The sequence below is a fragment of the Eptesicus fuscus genome, chromosome 1 (genome assembly GCF_027574615.1).
Source record: "Eptesicus fuscus isolate TK198812 chromosome 1, DD_ASM_mEF_20220401, whole genome shotgun sequence".
Classification (NCBI taxonomy): domain Eukaryota; kingdom Metazoa; phylum Chordata; class Mammalia; order Chiroptera; family Vespertilionidae; genus Eptesicus; species Eptesicus fuscus.
In genome coordinates, this window is record NC_072473.1 from 129,952,294 (window position 1) to 129,968,852 (window position 16,559).

The window sequence follows — 16,559 nt, forward strand, 5'->3', positions numbered from 1 at the left end:
GTATACATTCAGACGATTCAAAATTCAAAAGGTACAAAAGAATATACAATGAAAAATCCCTCTTCCCTCTGGAGGCAACCAGCATTCTTTTATTTATTTTTGTAATTACTTTATTGATTATCAGGTATCTTTTATACATGTGTAGGATTCTGTATCTATAAGTTAGTGGCTAAGAGAAACAGATACTAGGGCCAGACTTCCTGGGTTCAAATCCTAGTTTTACCATTTACCAGCTGTGTGACCTTAGGAAAATTCTTTCACCTCTCTGCACTTTAGTTTATTCACCTGTAAAATGAATATAGTAGTAGCACCTGCCTCATAGGGTTGCTGTGAGGATTTAAATGAGTGATATAACTAAAGCTCTCAGAACAGTGCTTGACACAGAATAGACACAATTTAAAATGTTAGTTATTCTCTTTTTTAAAACAAATATTTATTTCAGAGAGGGAGAGAGAGGAGGAGAGCAATAGAAACATCAATAATGAGAGAGAATCATTGATCAGCTGCCTCCTGCACTTCCTACACTGGGGATCAAGCCTGCAACCTTGGCATGTGCCCTGACCAGGAACCAAACCATGACCTCCTGGTTCATAGGTCGATGTTCAACCACTGAGCAACGCCGGCCAGGCAGTTGTTCTCTTTATAATTATGATATAATCCTTCCCTTCTCTTTGTACACAATCTCCACACAGTTTGGCATGTTGCATGCCTCAACTAATTATCTCGGCGACCATCCTATATCACCACATTGAGGGTTTTTTGTTTTGTTTTGTATTATTATTATTGTTGTTATTATTATTATTTAATCCTTACCAAGGATATTTTCCACTGATTTTTAGAGAGAGTGGAAGAGATAGGGAAAGATAGAGAGAAATATTGATGTGAGAGAAACACATCGATTGGTTGCCTCCTACACGTGCCCCAACCAGGGCCGGGTTGGGGAGGAGACTTGACCAGAATCGAACCTAGGACTCTCATTCCACAGGCCAACACTCTATCCACTGAGCCAAACCAGAGAGGGCTCCATATTGTTGTTTTTTATTGATGAGAGAGAGAGAGAGAGAGAGAGAAGCGGGGGGGAGTGAGAGAAACACTGATTTGTTGTTCCACTCACTTATGCCTTCATTGGTTAATTCTTGTATGTGCCCTGACCAGGGATGGAACTAGCAATCTTGGCATAGGGATGATGCTCTAACCAACTGAGCTACCCAGCCAGGGCCCATATCTCTATACTGTTAATGATAGTTGTATAGTACTCCATTTTGTCGTTGTATCAGGGTTTATTTGAATGGGCCACCAGTAATGAGCACTTTGGGAGTGTCCACTCTTATTATAAACATGCTGCAATATATCATCTTATACATACATCTTTTAGCACATATATGAATCTATCTGTGTAAATTCCTATAAGTATAAATGCTGAGCCAAGCAGTATAAGGATTTGTCAGTTTGATAGATTTTGCCAAATTACCCTCCCCCTTCAGAGGTTATGCCAACTTAACTTCCACTATCAACTGATGAGAATGTCTGTTTCTGGGCAACCTGCCAATATTGAGCATTATTGAACTTGTTTATATTCACCACCCTCAAAGATGAAAAACAGTATCTTAGGAGTTTTTATAGGTATTTCTTTTGTATGAGTGAGGTTGAGCATCTTAAATTCCAACTGTATTTGTCCATTGGATGTTGTTACATGGCAATCACCATTGCCTTTGGTGGGCCTAGTGTTAGTAGCACAAAGGAGGGGTATTCCAATTAAGAGTGGGCTGGGGAATAAACAGGATGTGAAGTGTAGAATTAGAGTAGGCAAGAATTTTAAGAGGAAGAGAGAAATAGGGAAGATGGTTGGAAGGGGGAAGGGTTTTAAGATGTGCTTAAAATGCAGATGAGAAGAAACCCTCAAGACCTTGAACTATGTTTAAATTTCAGGGACTTTGGGCACTGCCAATTACTAGCTGGACAACCTTGTGCAAGTCACTGAACCTCTCTGGGGGCTCGTTCTCATCTGTAAAAATGGAGCTAATAGTCCCTACCACATACATAGGGCTGTTGTAAGGATTAAATGAGTGAACACATTTAACAAACTCAATAAAAGGCCTGGTAAAATGTGATACTGCAGGACCTAACGGTCCTCCTCTCCCCAGACCTCTACCTGTGTTTTCAGACATAGATAGATCTTCCTTAAGCATTCACAAGGTTCCAGCCTCGGGGCTGGAATGGTCGCCAACTACTTCAGCTTGGCTGATATGCACATGCGCAGGTGGCCAATGACGTGGGGGCATGAGGGGAGGAGCTGTGGCTGTCTGGGCTGTTCTGACGATTGCGCGTACCCCCTCCCCCGCTGCACCCGCCCTTGCTAGCAGGCTCCTCCCGCCCCCTGCATTGCTGAAGCTGCTGCTGGCCGACATGGACGTGGTGAATCAGGTACGCGTTCCAGCACCGCGGACAGAGCCCGCTGCAGCCGGGCCTCCCCCGCCTGGGTTGCAGAGGATCCACCGACTTTGAGAGGTGGTGACCAGGGTCCTGGCAGCAGACACCCAGCCCCCGATGCTGGGACTGGGGTCTGCAGCAGACGAGGGGAGGAAGAGGGAGGTGGAGAAAAAGAGTGCGCCCTTTGCCGCAGTGAGGGCTGTCCTCACTGCCGCAGCGGGGGGCCTCCACTAGGTTCCTTGCAGGAGGAAAACGGCGTCTTGGGGCTAGGGTACAACAAGGGGGAGGGGAGGGGAGAATAGAAGGAAGATGGGGGTGCTGCGGATGAGCCAGGGAATAGAGCGACAGAAGGCGTGAGGGCGGGGGGTTGGGGGGAGGGCTGACAGCTGCCCCTCCCAAACAGAGACGTTACCCCGGTAGAGAACCACTCCTTCCCCCAGACCAGACCAAGGAGGTCAATCTCGTTTTGCCTGTCCAAAAACCCTAGTCTCCCGCCCCCGCGCCCCCCGAATATATCCAGTGAAGCCATGTCCCAGCCCCCCCATCTTAACCAGCCTAGACCCTTTGCCATCTCACTCTTCTTCAACACATTAGAACCTCGCCCCTCTCTAACCAGTACCAACCCCTCCCCATCCTCATCACCTCAGACCCCCCATTACCACCATCTGACTCATGTTTACCGCAGCAGACCCCTCCCCCACCCTAGCCAACCTGACTCTCTCTCTCTGTTATGACTCACCTTCACCACTCAGGACCCCCTCCCCCACTCTAACGAACCCCGACTCTTTCCTCACTCACTCCACCCTATCCCTTTCTCCATCTGACTCACCTTTACCATTTCAGACCTTCTCCCCTTCACTAACTCATCCTGACTTTACCCCATCTTCCTTACCCAACCCCCTCTGCCATCTATCTCCCCATCTCCCCAGGGTCTTCTCTCAGAGAAGGTGTGCCCACACTTTCCCTGAAGTGTCACTTTCTCCTTCTCACCCCCTCTCCAAACAAATGTCCTCAATCCCTCTTGGAGGTCACATGCCCTATCCCCAGGGGTCACCACCTGGTGGCACCCCTCACCTCCCTCTCCATCCCCAACAACCCCATCCCCTCCCCACCGTTTCTCTCCTCAGCTGGTGGCTGGGGGCCAGTTCCAGGTGGTCAAGGAGCCCCTTGGCTTTGTGAAAGTGCTGCAATGGGTGAGTGTGGTCTGGGCCATGGGGAGAGAGAGGGAGGCAGGTAGTGGGATATGGAAGAGCAGGGGTGCAGTTGGGGTGGGGAGCAACAAATGGATGGTTGGATTGGGGGTAGAAGGGGATAGTGGTATTGGACTCCAGGGTAAAGTCCCTGGGGCTTGAGGCCAGAGAATGGATGGGCTGTGAAGTGATGTCACACAAGGCCAAGGGTACCCCCGTTGTGAAGTGGAAGACTGTGACGTCCTATCTCCTCTCCTGAGGTGAGAGAGAGGCAGGGGGAGGTGGAGCTTGAAGCCGGTTGCTGTGGGAAAGATGCAAAGCCAGGAGAAAACCCGAGACAGTGAAAAAGCTAGAGAATGAGAGATAGGGAGTGATGGAGATAGAGACTGAAATTCTGAGAAAAAAGAGATACAGAGAGAGGAGACAAACAGAAAGAGACAGAAAAGAGAGACAGAAAGATGCACAGAGAACAGAGATGCAAAGAGAAATAGACACAAGAAGAGAGGCGGAGACTGAAAATGGGGTGGGGGAGAGAAAGAGACAGAAAAAGAGATAGAGAAAGGAGAAAAAGAGAGGTTAATACATAGAGAAAGAGAGGCACAAGGGAGACAGAGAGAACACTATACAGAGACTGAGAGAGAGACAGCAGGGAGATATAGACAGACTGAGAAACAGAAAGACGTATAGAGAGACATGCATTCACGCACAGAGAAGGGGGAAGACAGAGACAGAGATACTGGAGCGGCAGAGAAACAGAGATACAAAAAGACATCTGAGAAAGACAAAAACACATAAAGAGAGAGAGAGATACCGAGAGAAATAGAGACGGAGAGAAATAGAGACGAAGAGAACAGAGACAGATAGAAATACAGAGAGAGACATAGAAATAGAGAGACTGAGACAGAAGAGAGAAAGAAGGAGGGGGTCATAGCATTGAGAGGTACAGACAGACAGAGACATCAGGGGAAAGACAGGAAGAGACAACCACACCCCTCTAATCAGCTTGTCCTTGGGTCTGATGAGCCCTGATTAGGGGGTGGGGGCGGGGACCGGTCCATCTGCTGTTGCCTGTGCTGGGCCCTGATCTGTCCAGACGAGGGCACCCCCATCCCAGGTGCACACAGGCTCACCATGGCTATCCCCATCCCTGCTGCCCAAGGTCTTTGCCATCTTCGCCTTTGCCACATGCGGCAGTTACAGTGGGGAGCTCCAGCTGAGCGTGGATTGTGCCAACAAGACCCACAGTCTCCTCAACATCGAGGTTGAATTCGAGTACCCCTTCAGGTGTGCCCCCACCCTAGCCCCTCCCTGGGACCCCAACAGACCTGGGAGAGGGTGGGGGTGGGGTGGGACCTGCCAACATCTCCTCCCCAGTGGCTCCTACCCAGACCCTACCTCAGGACACTGTACCCGGTCAGGTCACTACACATGCACTGAGCACCTACCTTGTGCCAGGCACTGCTCTAGGCCTCTATGACATGTGGTGAGCAAGGCAGACATAGGCTTCTCTGCCTGTAGAGTAGCCTCCTCTCCGTCCCACTGTCACTTAAAAAACAAAAGACAGGCATAGGCTGTTGCCCTCTGACTCTGCTCTAGTGAAAGGGAGCAGGAGACGGGCAATAAAAAAGGTTCAAAAGCAAAAGTATCCATAGCCTTAACACAGTACGTACTCAACTAATGTTAGCTGCCATTCATTCCCATCCCTTCATCTCATACACATGTTTCCGAGAATCTGATCTATGCCAGGTACTGATCAAAGTGCTGGGGACATAACAGTGAACAAAACAGACAAAGCTCCCTACCCTCATGGAGCCAAGAGTAGAACAAATTAATTAATAAAGAGAATAATTGCAGATTGCGAGAAATTCAAGCAAAGGATCCGCATGCAGGGTTTTAGGATAGAGAATAATGAGGGGGTGCTGTTTAGCTCCAGGGAATGATTCAACTCCATTAAACAATTCTGATATTTATTGAGCTCAAGGAAATGTTTACCTCCTGACTGGCAGGGAGACAGAGACCCAGAGACACAATTTCAATAGAGGCTTCAGAGGCTTTCCTCCACTACTTGGACAAATCACATAACTGCTCTGGATCTCAATGTCCTCATCTCTAAAATGGGATAATAATCACAGGATTATGATGAACATTAAATGAATTAATACTTATAGAGTGATTAGCACAGTGCCAGGCACACAATCAGCACTCCATATGTATTTGCTAACAGAAGGAAAATAAATACGTTCAAGGGACTCAGGAAAGAGGTCATTCATTGAGTTGGAAATTGGAGGGGGGTGAGCACTCAAACGGAGGCTCAGGAGATCACCCAGGGTGAGAGGACAGGAAAGCCTAGCAAAGGCCCTGCGCAATGGTGGAAAGAAAAGGAGGTGCCAGGGAGGTGTGGCCTGAGAGTCTGGGGAGCAACCAAGGATCCAACAGTCCACAGAAGCCAAGGAAGAAATTTTGGGAAAGGAGGGGGACTTGGCAGCATGGATAGTGCTGAGCGCAGGCCCTTTGAGAAGTCAGAAGACCACAAAAATCTGCAGTCACTCCCCCAACACCTCCCATGCCTAGGACCTCAGGTCCTGAGGATCTGCCCTTTACCCACAAGTCTCCCAGGAAAAATTCTGTGCCATGGGTCCCCCTGACCAGCTCACCACCATCCCAATACCCCCCCAAGGGCCTTTCATTCCCCCTTGGACATGCCCACTCCCAACCCAGCATACTAGAAACCCAGCAACCCAAACCCAGATTTAACTCCTAGTTCCCAACATCTAGCAGCTGCACAATCTTGAGCAAGTGACTTAACCTTGCTGAACCTCTGTTTGTTCATCTGTAAAATGGGTATAATAATGCCTGCTTTAGCGAACTGCAGGAGGAGGACCATCAGATGAGGCATTTATGCAAAATAGTAGGGGATCAATAAGTGTAAGCCTTGGGACCTGTGCTACACAAGGACACTGGCACAATTGGCTCAGTCTCAGGATCCTGCATCCCAGCTGAAGTGAGAGCTCTGTGACCTCACCACCACACACATGTCTCCCTATGACCCCCTCCTCCATCACACCACAAGAAAGGCCTTAGCCTCATACCCTCCCAATCAGCCCCTCCCTCCCTCAAATACACACATCATGTTCCAGGATCCCTTCTACCCTCCTGTCAGTCTGTCTCTTCCTATTTTGCAGTCTCTGAAGAAATGTAATGCATACATTTCTTTCTCTTGGGGACCTGAAGTAGGATGGAGAGAAGAATCAATATGATGTAGGGGGAAAATAAATGGTTCAGATCACAACTCTGCTATTCCCTCGCCAGCTGTGTGCCTTTAGTTAAGTTAATGTACTACACTGAGCCTCTGTACATTTCATTAAATAGCCACTGATTGAACACCTAGTATGTGACAGTTTCAGGCCCTGGAGACACAGCAGTGAACAAAACAAAGGGAAAATCCCAGCCTTCTTGTAATTACAGAAAAAAAAAAAGAGAAAAATGGTATGTCAGTTGGGGTATCACTGCTACAGTGAAAAAAAATGGAGCAAAGAAGGGGGCTAAGGAGTGCTGGGAGGGAAGAGTTGAATTTAATTTTAAATTGTAAGATGAGGGAAGGATTCACTGAAAGGGAACAACTGAGCAAAGCTTGAAGGAGATGAAGGGAGTAAGACATAAAGCTATCTAGAAGAGCATTCCAGTGCAAAGATCCTGGAACGGGAGGGTGCCTTGAATGTTCTCTGAGTAACCAAGTGGCCAAGGTGTCTCTGTTAAAATGAGAGATGCATAAAGCTTATTTCACGGGATGCTATGAGCAACCAATGAAATGTGACTGGTACACAGTAGGTGCTCTGTGAATGCTTATATCCTCCTCTTCCGGGGACCTTGTCAATAGTGGGGACTCATGACTAGGCAGTGGGGAGAGAATTCTTAAAGTCTGGGCCACACCTGCTACCTTTCTCTGCAGGCTGCACCAAGTGTACTTTGATGCACCCGACTGCAGAGGGGGCACCTCCAAAGTCTTCCTACTAGGGGACTACTCTTCATCAGCGGAATTCTTTGTCACCGTGGCCGTGTTTGCCTTCCTCTACTCCATGGGGGCTCTGGCCACCTACATCTTTCTGCAGAACAAGTACCGAGAGAACAACAAAGGGCCCGTGCTGGTGAGCCCCCACACCCACTTGTATGCAGGAGCCAGGGGACACAGAGCCTCGGGGAGCCAGTCGTGTTCATGGGTCACACCAAATCCCAGACAGGCCCACATGCAAGCAGCCACCATAACAGCCACACATGCGACTGCTGCTGGTGCTGAACACTAAATCACAGAGTGACAGAGACACACTCACAGCCCACACAGCATCCCAGACAGGCCTACACCTGAAACCTGCTACCTCTCACACAACCACACAGTCTAGATCAAAGGAAGGAGCACACAGAGGCTCACTGTGACAGTCGTGCTTGTCATGCCACACAGACACACTGATTCCTACACAGCCGTACTCATATACCCTCATCCCAGACACAAAATGACACATATTCCCACATTCAGACGAAAGTGGACACAGTACTTTTCACAGATTCGACAACCATCCTCCAGAATTCCCCCACACCCATACCCACATATCAGCAATCACACTCCCACATCCTCTGTGTCACCCACAAGCCCAAGCTAGGAGGGCCACCTTCAAGTTTGTGCTGGGGAAAAGGCAGAGGAGAGACAGACCTCTTCTGGGGGACCCCCCCCCAAGAAAGTCTGTGATCTGAGGAGGCCCCACAACCCAGCATGAAGCAGCCCACTCACATGTGCCATCTTCCTCTCCCCTGCCCATCCTAGGACTTCCTGGCCACGGCAGTGTTTGCCTTCATGTGGCTGGTTTGCTCATCGGCATGGGCCAAGGGGCTGTCGGATGTGAAGATGGCCACGGACCCAGAGACCATTATCAAGGAGATACCTAGCTGCCGCCAGAAGGAGAATATATGCAAGGAGATAAGAGACCCTGTGACCTCTGGCCTCAACACCTCCGTGGTGAGCCCTGGGAAGCTGGCTAAGTTGGCTGGGGAGGGAGGCTAGGTCACTTATAGTCTGGCATGGGATGTGGTGGAGAGAGAGAATAAGAGAATTCAGATACCCAGAGAAGGCATACCAACAACAGAGCCTTGAAGGATTAGATAGCAACTGTAACTACTGTGACACCACAAACTGTCCTCAAGAGGGGAACATGAGATCTTCTGTACAATTAAGTTTGGGAGACCTGGATCTCAGCCCCAGCCTCATCATGTAAAATCTCCAGCAACTCAGTACCTTCTGGAACCTTTTTTCTTTTTTAAGAAAAATTTTTTTATTGATTTCAGAGAGGAAGGCAGAGGGAGAGAGAGATAGAAACATCAATGATGAGAATCATTGATTGGCTGCCTCCTACACCTACACGTCCCACACTAGAGGTTGAGCCCGCAACCTGAGCATGTGCCCTGACAAGGAATCCAACCATGACCTCCTGGTTCATAGGTCCACGCTTAACCACTGAGTCATGCTGGCTGGGCAACATGTATTTGTTTTAACATAAAAGTATGTTTACATACTTTATAAATGTGCAGTTATACATATATTTGTGTATACATATATATGCGCACTTACCCATTTATTAGTGGTACATTTACATATTTAATTGAAGTTTATGCTTAATATTTTACTATATCACAAATTTAGATTTTACTATATTTTATACATATACTAGAGGCCTGATGCACAAAATTCGTGCAAGAGTAGGCCTTCCTTCCCCCAGCTGCTGGCACCTGGACAGGGCTTCCGTCACAGCCCCGGCTTCGTCCAGAAGGTTGTCCAGCCTAATTAGCATATTACGCTTTTATTATTATAATTATAGATAAACGTGCATGTGTAACAGGTAAATATGCAAATATATAAACAAATGTATGCAATATTACTAGATCTCAAAATCCCAGGAATCTGAATTCTTTTTTAAATATGTTTTTATTGATTGCAGATAGGAAGGGAGAGGGAGAAAGAGAGAGAAACATCAATGAGAGAGATTCATTGATTGGCTTCCTCCTGCACACCCCCCACTGGGGATCCAGCCCGTAACCGGGCATGTGCCCTGACTGGGAATTGAACCGTGATCTTCTGGTTCCTAGGTCGATGCCCAACCACTGAGCCATGCTGGTGGGCCCAGGAATCTGAATTCTAACACGCCCTACTCTCCCCGACCCCCAAGGTGGTTTTTCTGCACATTGACGTCCATGCACTGGGACTCGGTGGTCTGGGTTTCTGAAACCACCACCCTTCAGAAGCCCGAGGATCCATGCCTGAAGCACGCTGCCTCGAAGTTACCTGGGGCCGCCAAGGCAACGGGAGTGTGACGACAACCTGGCTTTATCTCCCCGCAGGTGTTCGGCTTCCTGAACCTGGTGCTCTGGTTCGGCAACCTATGGTTTGTGTTCAAGGAGACAGGCTGGTCCGCCCCATTCCTACGCGCACCTCCTGGTGCCCCCGAGAAGCAACCGGCGCCCGGGGACGCCTATGGCGAGGCCGGCTATGGGCAGGGCCCTGGCGGGTACGGGCCCCAGGATTCCTACGGGCCTCAGGGCGGCTACCAGCCCGACTACGGGCAGCCCGCCGGGGGCACCGTTGGTGGCTATGGGCCTCAGGGCGACTACGGGCAGCAAGGCTATGGCCCTCAGGGTGCGCCCACCTCCTTCTCCAATCAAATGTAGTCTGGTGAGTGACGGGCGGGCGGTGCGACCAAGGAGGGTACCTGAAAGGAGATGGGCGGGTCAGGGAACCAATAAGAGTCCGTAGTAAATGGTACGTGAGACGCAGGCCAGACCAGTGAGGGTGGGAGTTACAAGCGAAGAGCGGAAAACCTATCCAATGAATGGAAAGGAGGAGAGTGATGTTTGAAGATGGGAAGAATGAAGAGCCAATGGGAGAGGTAGAAGTGCAGCTCCGAGGGAAGGGAGGGGACAGAGAAACAGGCATAGCAACCAAAGAAAGTAGGGAATAGCAGAGGGATTAGCATAGTGGAGAATTAGCGGAGCATAGGAGCCGATCAGAGAAAAGGAAATTGTCTTAGAAATTATTGATAAGGCCAATAGATGGTGAGAGTAAACTGGCTTGAATCATGACGGGAGGAGGTGATTCATCTGCCACCTCTCCCCAACTCTTCAGGTGGGGGAGGTGGTGAGGAATTCCAAAAAAGGAAAAAGGGGATGGAGTGGGGTCATTGGAAAGGTTTGCTGGCCTTCTTGCCCAACCTGAAAAGAAAAGTGAGATTTCCCTCATACATGAGGAGGGGAAGAAGGGGAGAAGAGGCAGGGTGGATGTCATGAGAGGGGAAAGGCAAGGAGGTGGCAACACGTGGAGGAGGTAGCTTCTGGCACTTGTCCAGAATGGAAAGGGCAGGAAGCAGTTTCTTACGCATCCCACATTTAATTTCATCAAAAAAATCCTGTTGGCTCTACCTTCAAAATATAATCTATAATCTTCCCACTACTCACTGTCATCGCCCCCAGACATCTTACGTTTCCACCCCCATTCCCGTTCTGTTCTATTCACAGCATTGGGAGAGATCCCATTAAATCTTAAGTCAAGCCCTAGCTGATTTGGCTCAGTGGATAGAGCATCACCCTGTAGACGGAAGGGTCCCAGGTTCAATTCTGGTCAAGGGCACATGCCCTGGTTACGGGCTCGATCCCTGGTGGAGCGCATGTAGGAGGCAGCCAATCAATGATTCTCTCTCCTCATAGAGATATTTCCATCTCTCTCTCCCTCTCCCTTCCTCTCTGAAATCAATAAAAATATTTTTTAAAAAGTCAGGCCACCTTCCTCCTGTGCTCAGAGCTCTACCCGGGCTCCAATATCACTCAGATTGAAAGCCAAAGGCTTCACAGGGACCTACACAATCTAGCCCCTCCCCTCATTTCTCTGACCTCTCACCTCTTACCCCCCATCCCCCCCCCCCCCCCCACACACACACACACACACTGTTCCAGCCACACTGGTCACCTCCATGTTCCAGGCACAACCCAACTTCAGGGCCTTACCTTGGTACTTGCTTTCCTATTGGAGTTTCACAACCACACACACTGATAACCTCACCTGGCCAGGTCCTTACAAGTCCCATTTCTTACCTCTCTCATAGGACCCTGTGCTTTTCTTTACCACAGTTTGTAATTATTAGTTTGTATATATTTTATTAATTTGAAAGAGAGAGAGAGGGAGGGAGGGAGGGAGAAAAAGAGAGAGAGACATCCATTTGTTGTTCCACTCATTTATGCATTCATTGGTTGACTCTTGTATATGCCCTGATCTGGGATCAAACCTGAAACCTTGGCATATCAGGATGACATTCTAACCAACTGAGCTCCCCAACCAGGGCTTAGTTTATACCTTTTTTGGCTGTCTCTTCCACTGGACTAGGGAATGTAACCAAGACATATTCATGCTGTGCACATACCACTTACAGCACTACTAATGTTAAGACACATTTATTGAGAAAATAATAGCAACAACATAGAATGTCTTTTTATTCTTCTCTGTTCAGAATCTTCCCATGACTTACACCTCATCCAGAGTTAAAGCTGATGTCCTCACAACCTAGTCCTATGAGACCCCATTACCTACCTCTCTGACATCACCTCCCACCACTCTCCCTTGCTCATTTCAGTCAGGCCCCATTGACTTCCTTGCTGTACCTCAAAAACACTAAATGTAGCCCCACCCCAGGACCTTTCCACTCCCAGTACCCGCTGCTTGGGAATGCTCTCCCACCCCCTAGTTATCTGCATGGCTCATTCCTTCACCTCCTTAACTTCTTATTCCAATGTTACTTCTGTGGTCTTCTCTGACTACCCTACTTACTACAGCAACCTTCCTTCCCTTACTGGCACTCCTAAACCCCTCAGCCTGGTCTACATTTTGTTTTTCCATTTCACTTATCACCTTATGTTATACTAGATAACTATTTTATTTTAAATATATTTTTATTGATTTCAGAGGGGAAGGGAGAGGGAGGGAGAGCTAGAAACATCAATGATGAAAGAGAATCATTGATCAGGTGCTTCCTGTAAGCCCTCTACTGGGGATCAAACCCGAAACCCAAGCATGTGCCCTTGACTGGAATCAAACCCAGGACCCTTCAGTCCGCAGGCCAACACCCTATCCACTGAGCCAAACCAGCTAGGGCTATACTAGATAACTTGATACATTACTAGAGGCCTAGTGCACGAAATTCGTGCACTGGGGGGGGGGGGGCTCCCTCAGCCCAGCCTGCGCCCTCTCGCAGCCCCAGAGCCCTCGGGGGATGTCCAACTGATGGCCTAGGCCCCACGGGAGCGGGCCTAAGCTGGCAGTCGGACATCCTTAGTGCTGCCACTGAGGCAGGAGAGGCTTCCACCACCGCCGCTGCATTCACCAGCCATGAACCCAGCTTCTGGCTGAGTGGCGCTCCCCCTGTGGGAGCACACTGACCACCAGGGGGCAGCTCCTACATTGAGTGTCTGCCCCCTGGGTGGGCAGTGAGCATCATAGTGACCGGTAGTTCTGCATTTTGGTCTATTTGCATACTAGCCTTTTATTATATAGGATGTTTATTGCTTAAAGTCTGTCTCCCCTGCTACAATGTAAGCTCCACAAAGATGAGAATCTTGGTTTGGCTCAATATAGATTATAACCAATATAGATGATAACAGTTCCCGTTAATGAACATCTTTGGGTTAGGGGAATGAGGACCATAATTTCTTTGGTGCCTTACCTAGTAGGGAAAAATATACCTTCCCAGTAGGAGCAGCTGGGATGAAACTGACTACAGGACTCTGAGTGAGAGAAAAAGGAAGAAAAGGCATGTCAGACAGATGGTAAAGCCAGGGCGAAGGCATACCAGCCCAGCCCCTCCTGAAGGGCACCACCTGTGTCTGGACCCCTTCTCCTTTCTGTGTCTTTTGTCTCTACAGGTCAGTGCAGCCCAGGAGGACCCCATGGGTGGGCAAGAGCTCAGGAGAAGGCCTGCCCTCCCTGCTCACCCCTATATCCCAGGTCTCTGCCCCTCAAGCCAGGAGACCCTTAATTGTCTATATATATATATATATATATATATATATATATATGAAACATATAGATATCTATTTGTCTGTCTGAGCTCTGCCCCCACTCTGCTCCCCTTATACATTAGGGCCCCAATCTTTAGTGGGCCCCTCTCTTATCCTTAGCCCTTTCCTTGCATCTCTTGACCCCTCTCTGTGCCCTGGCCCTGTGCCCTGAGGTTGAGGAGGATTCTGAAAGAGGGACAGGGAAGAGACAGACCTTGGCTGTATGGGTAGGGTGGGCTTGACTTCAGAGTGTCTCCCTTCTCTCCCTCCCCTCCTCCCAACTCTGGCCTTGATTTCTCCAGCAATGTTTGAACAACGGCCATTACAGAAAATTCAACCCTGATTTGGGGGAGAAGGAAGATATTGGAGGGCTTGGGACTCAAGGTAGTCTTGGAGAGGAGCTCTGGGATGGAGGGGACTAGTAAGCAGGGAGGTTGGGTTCCAGACATACTAGAAGTGGAGTCCATAGGAGAGGGGTGCCCTAGAGCATTCTGGTAAGGAGCTTGGAAGGAGGCTGAGGGTGAGTTTCTACAAAGATCGCAGCATTGAGTGAAGCAGTGGGTGGGCCCCTGTGTGGTCAGGGCTTGTAGTAGGACTTGGTTCTATGGAAGGGGTGTGACTTGGGGGCCTGGGGACAGGGTTTGGAAGAATGCTGAGAGTTCTAGAGGGGGTGTGGCTTGAACCAGGCAGTGGGTGAAGCTCCAGAGTGGGTGGGTCTTGGATTGGGACCAGAGTCTACGGAAGGAGTGTGGCTTGGAGCATTCAGGAGACTGAGTTCGACTCTAAAGCAGGAAGGCTGAAAGGGTGATTTAGTAATGGGCCACCCTTGGGGTGAGGGGCGTGGCCAGGGTTCTAGATAGGGTGGGGCTTAGAATGGGGCACGCATGGTGGTTTCAGAGGGGACAGCCTGCCCCATCACCCCACAATGGAACAGTAAAGAATATATGTTTTAAAGTTGGGCAGGTTTGGTAGTGGCTAGGGCCTAAGGGATGTGTTTTGTTAGGGGTGGGGGGCAATATCCCTCGCTAAGGCTAGGCCTGAGGGGGCCTAGGGAGAGCTGAGAGGTATGGCTTGAAGGGTAAGGGGTGGGATCCAGAGAGAGGCACCCACACATACCCTTCCTTGCCCACCTCCACGACAGCACAGTTAGGTAATCAGAGGACAGAGCTAATGGGCTTGTGGGGCCAGCCTACCCCTCTCCCCCTTTCTCCTACCTCCTCCCTCCCTCCACACCCCACCCGTCCTGGGATGGTTGGAGATCCGGTCTGGAGCCCCTATCCTACACCTTCTGCTGTGTCTGTGATGTCGGTAGTGCCTGTGACCGTGTGTTGCCATTTTGTCTGGCTGTGGCCCTTCTCCCTCCCCTTCGAACCTCCACCCTTTCCCTTGCCCTTCGGTATTGTTTGAAGACTCCCTCCCAGAGGAAGAACACATATGATTCATCATCCTTCCGAAATAAACTCCTCAACCACCTAGTACTCCTGGCTCAGACTTCTCAGTGTGTGTCTTTTTTAAAAATATGTTTTGAGTTTAGAGAGAGAAAGGGAGAGGGGGAGACAGATAGAAACATTGATAAGAGAGGAAGCTTGATCAGCTGCCCCCTGCACGCTCCCCACTGGGGATTGAGCTCACAACCCAGGCATATGCTGATTAGGAATCAAACATGCCACCTCCTGGTACATGGGACAATGCTCAACCACGCCCACCGGGCCTCAGTGTGTCTTTTTAGGAGGACACAAAGGAAGAGATGGAAAGGAGGTGAGAGGAAGCTTCACCACTACTGACCTGCTGGATGAGGTTCAAGTCACCTCACCATTTTAGGCCCCCCTAACAGCATTTGGCCAAGGGATGCCTCGCCTGCAGATCATTCTAGGTCATGCTCGGAGTGGCCCTGTGCAATGCCCCACTACTGGCCACAGAAAGTTGTCTTTCAAGGGCTCAGTTATATCTCTGGTCCCTTAGCCACGTGCCTTCCCCACCTTGTTCTCAAATCCTCAAGAGGCTCCAATAGAACCCCATACTTCACAGGGAGACTTCCCTCTACTCATATCCTCGAATTTTTCAGAACCTGCTGTCCCTTCATTTCCTTGCCTCCCCTACCCCGCAGCTGGAAAACCGGGAGACCAGGTAGGCTGCAAGACAGGGGGGGCGGGGAGCCATTCATTCATCCCCTTTAACCCCTCCCTGGAGCCAGAAGAGGCGGGAAGTGACAGAGATGTGCGGAATGGGGCGGGATGGGGCCTGGAAATCCCTGGAGCCTGCGATGAAGATGAAAGGCCCAGCTGACCGCCGCCTCCGCCAGGCCTAATTAGAGACCCCAGCCCAGCCGGGCGCCCAAGTTCTGATTGCTGGCTGCGGACCCCCTCCTCCCAGCCCCGAGGCACCGCAAAGCTGTAGAACATGAAGAAGAGACTCCCAGCTCTGCGACTGAGCTCAAGGAAAAGGATATCTAACTGGAGAGAGAAAAATGGGAGCAGGGGAGGAAAGGCTATTAGACCTTCCCAGGATTTAGGGGGCATGACAGCTGGGCCTGTAAGAATGGGGGGGGGGGCAGGGCATGGGAACCTGGCCAGTAACTTTAACCTCCTCCTCATAAATCTCAAATAATCCTGGTTCTGAAGGGATGAGAGCAGGGATGTGTGGGGGGTGTATAAGATCTAGCTAGGGCTGCGATGGAGCTGGGGACCATTCTTGCAGCATTCATACAAGGGAAAGAGTCCTTCGGAACATCACTAGTGGGGAAGAGGCCAAGAGGTGGCTTTAACCCCTCCTCCAAATAAGGATCGAAGACAAATGGACACGAAGGGCCAATACAAACCCTATTGCCCCACTCCTTACAGTCAGATCGCCACTACC

The 16,559-nt window shown here is 49.7% G+C and overlaps 1 protein-coding gene across 1 annotated transcript; it reads left to right on the top strand.

Moving 5' to 3' along the window:
- Window positions 1-2,397: 2,397 nt before the first annotated feature.
- Window positions 2,398-15,181, top strand: SYP (synaptophysin). The gene is made up of 7 exons (XM_008158241.3): window positions 2,398-2,424; window positions 3,558-3,623; window positions 4,780-4,904; window positions 7,570-7,765; window positions 8,437-8,628; window positions 10,005-10,335; window positions 13,569-15,181. Exons 1-6 carry the CDS (start codon window positions 2,407-2,409, stop codon window positions 10,329-10,331), a joined length of 924 nt encoding a protein of 307 aa, XP_008156463.1. The 5' UTR covers window positions 2,398-2,406; the 3' UTR covers window positions 10,332-10,335; window positions 13,569-15,181.
- Window positions 15,182-16,559: the final 1,378 nt, after the last annotated feature.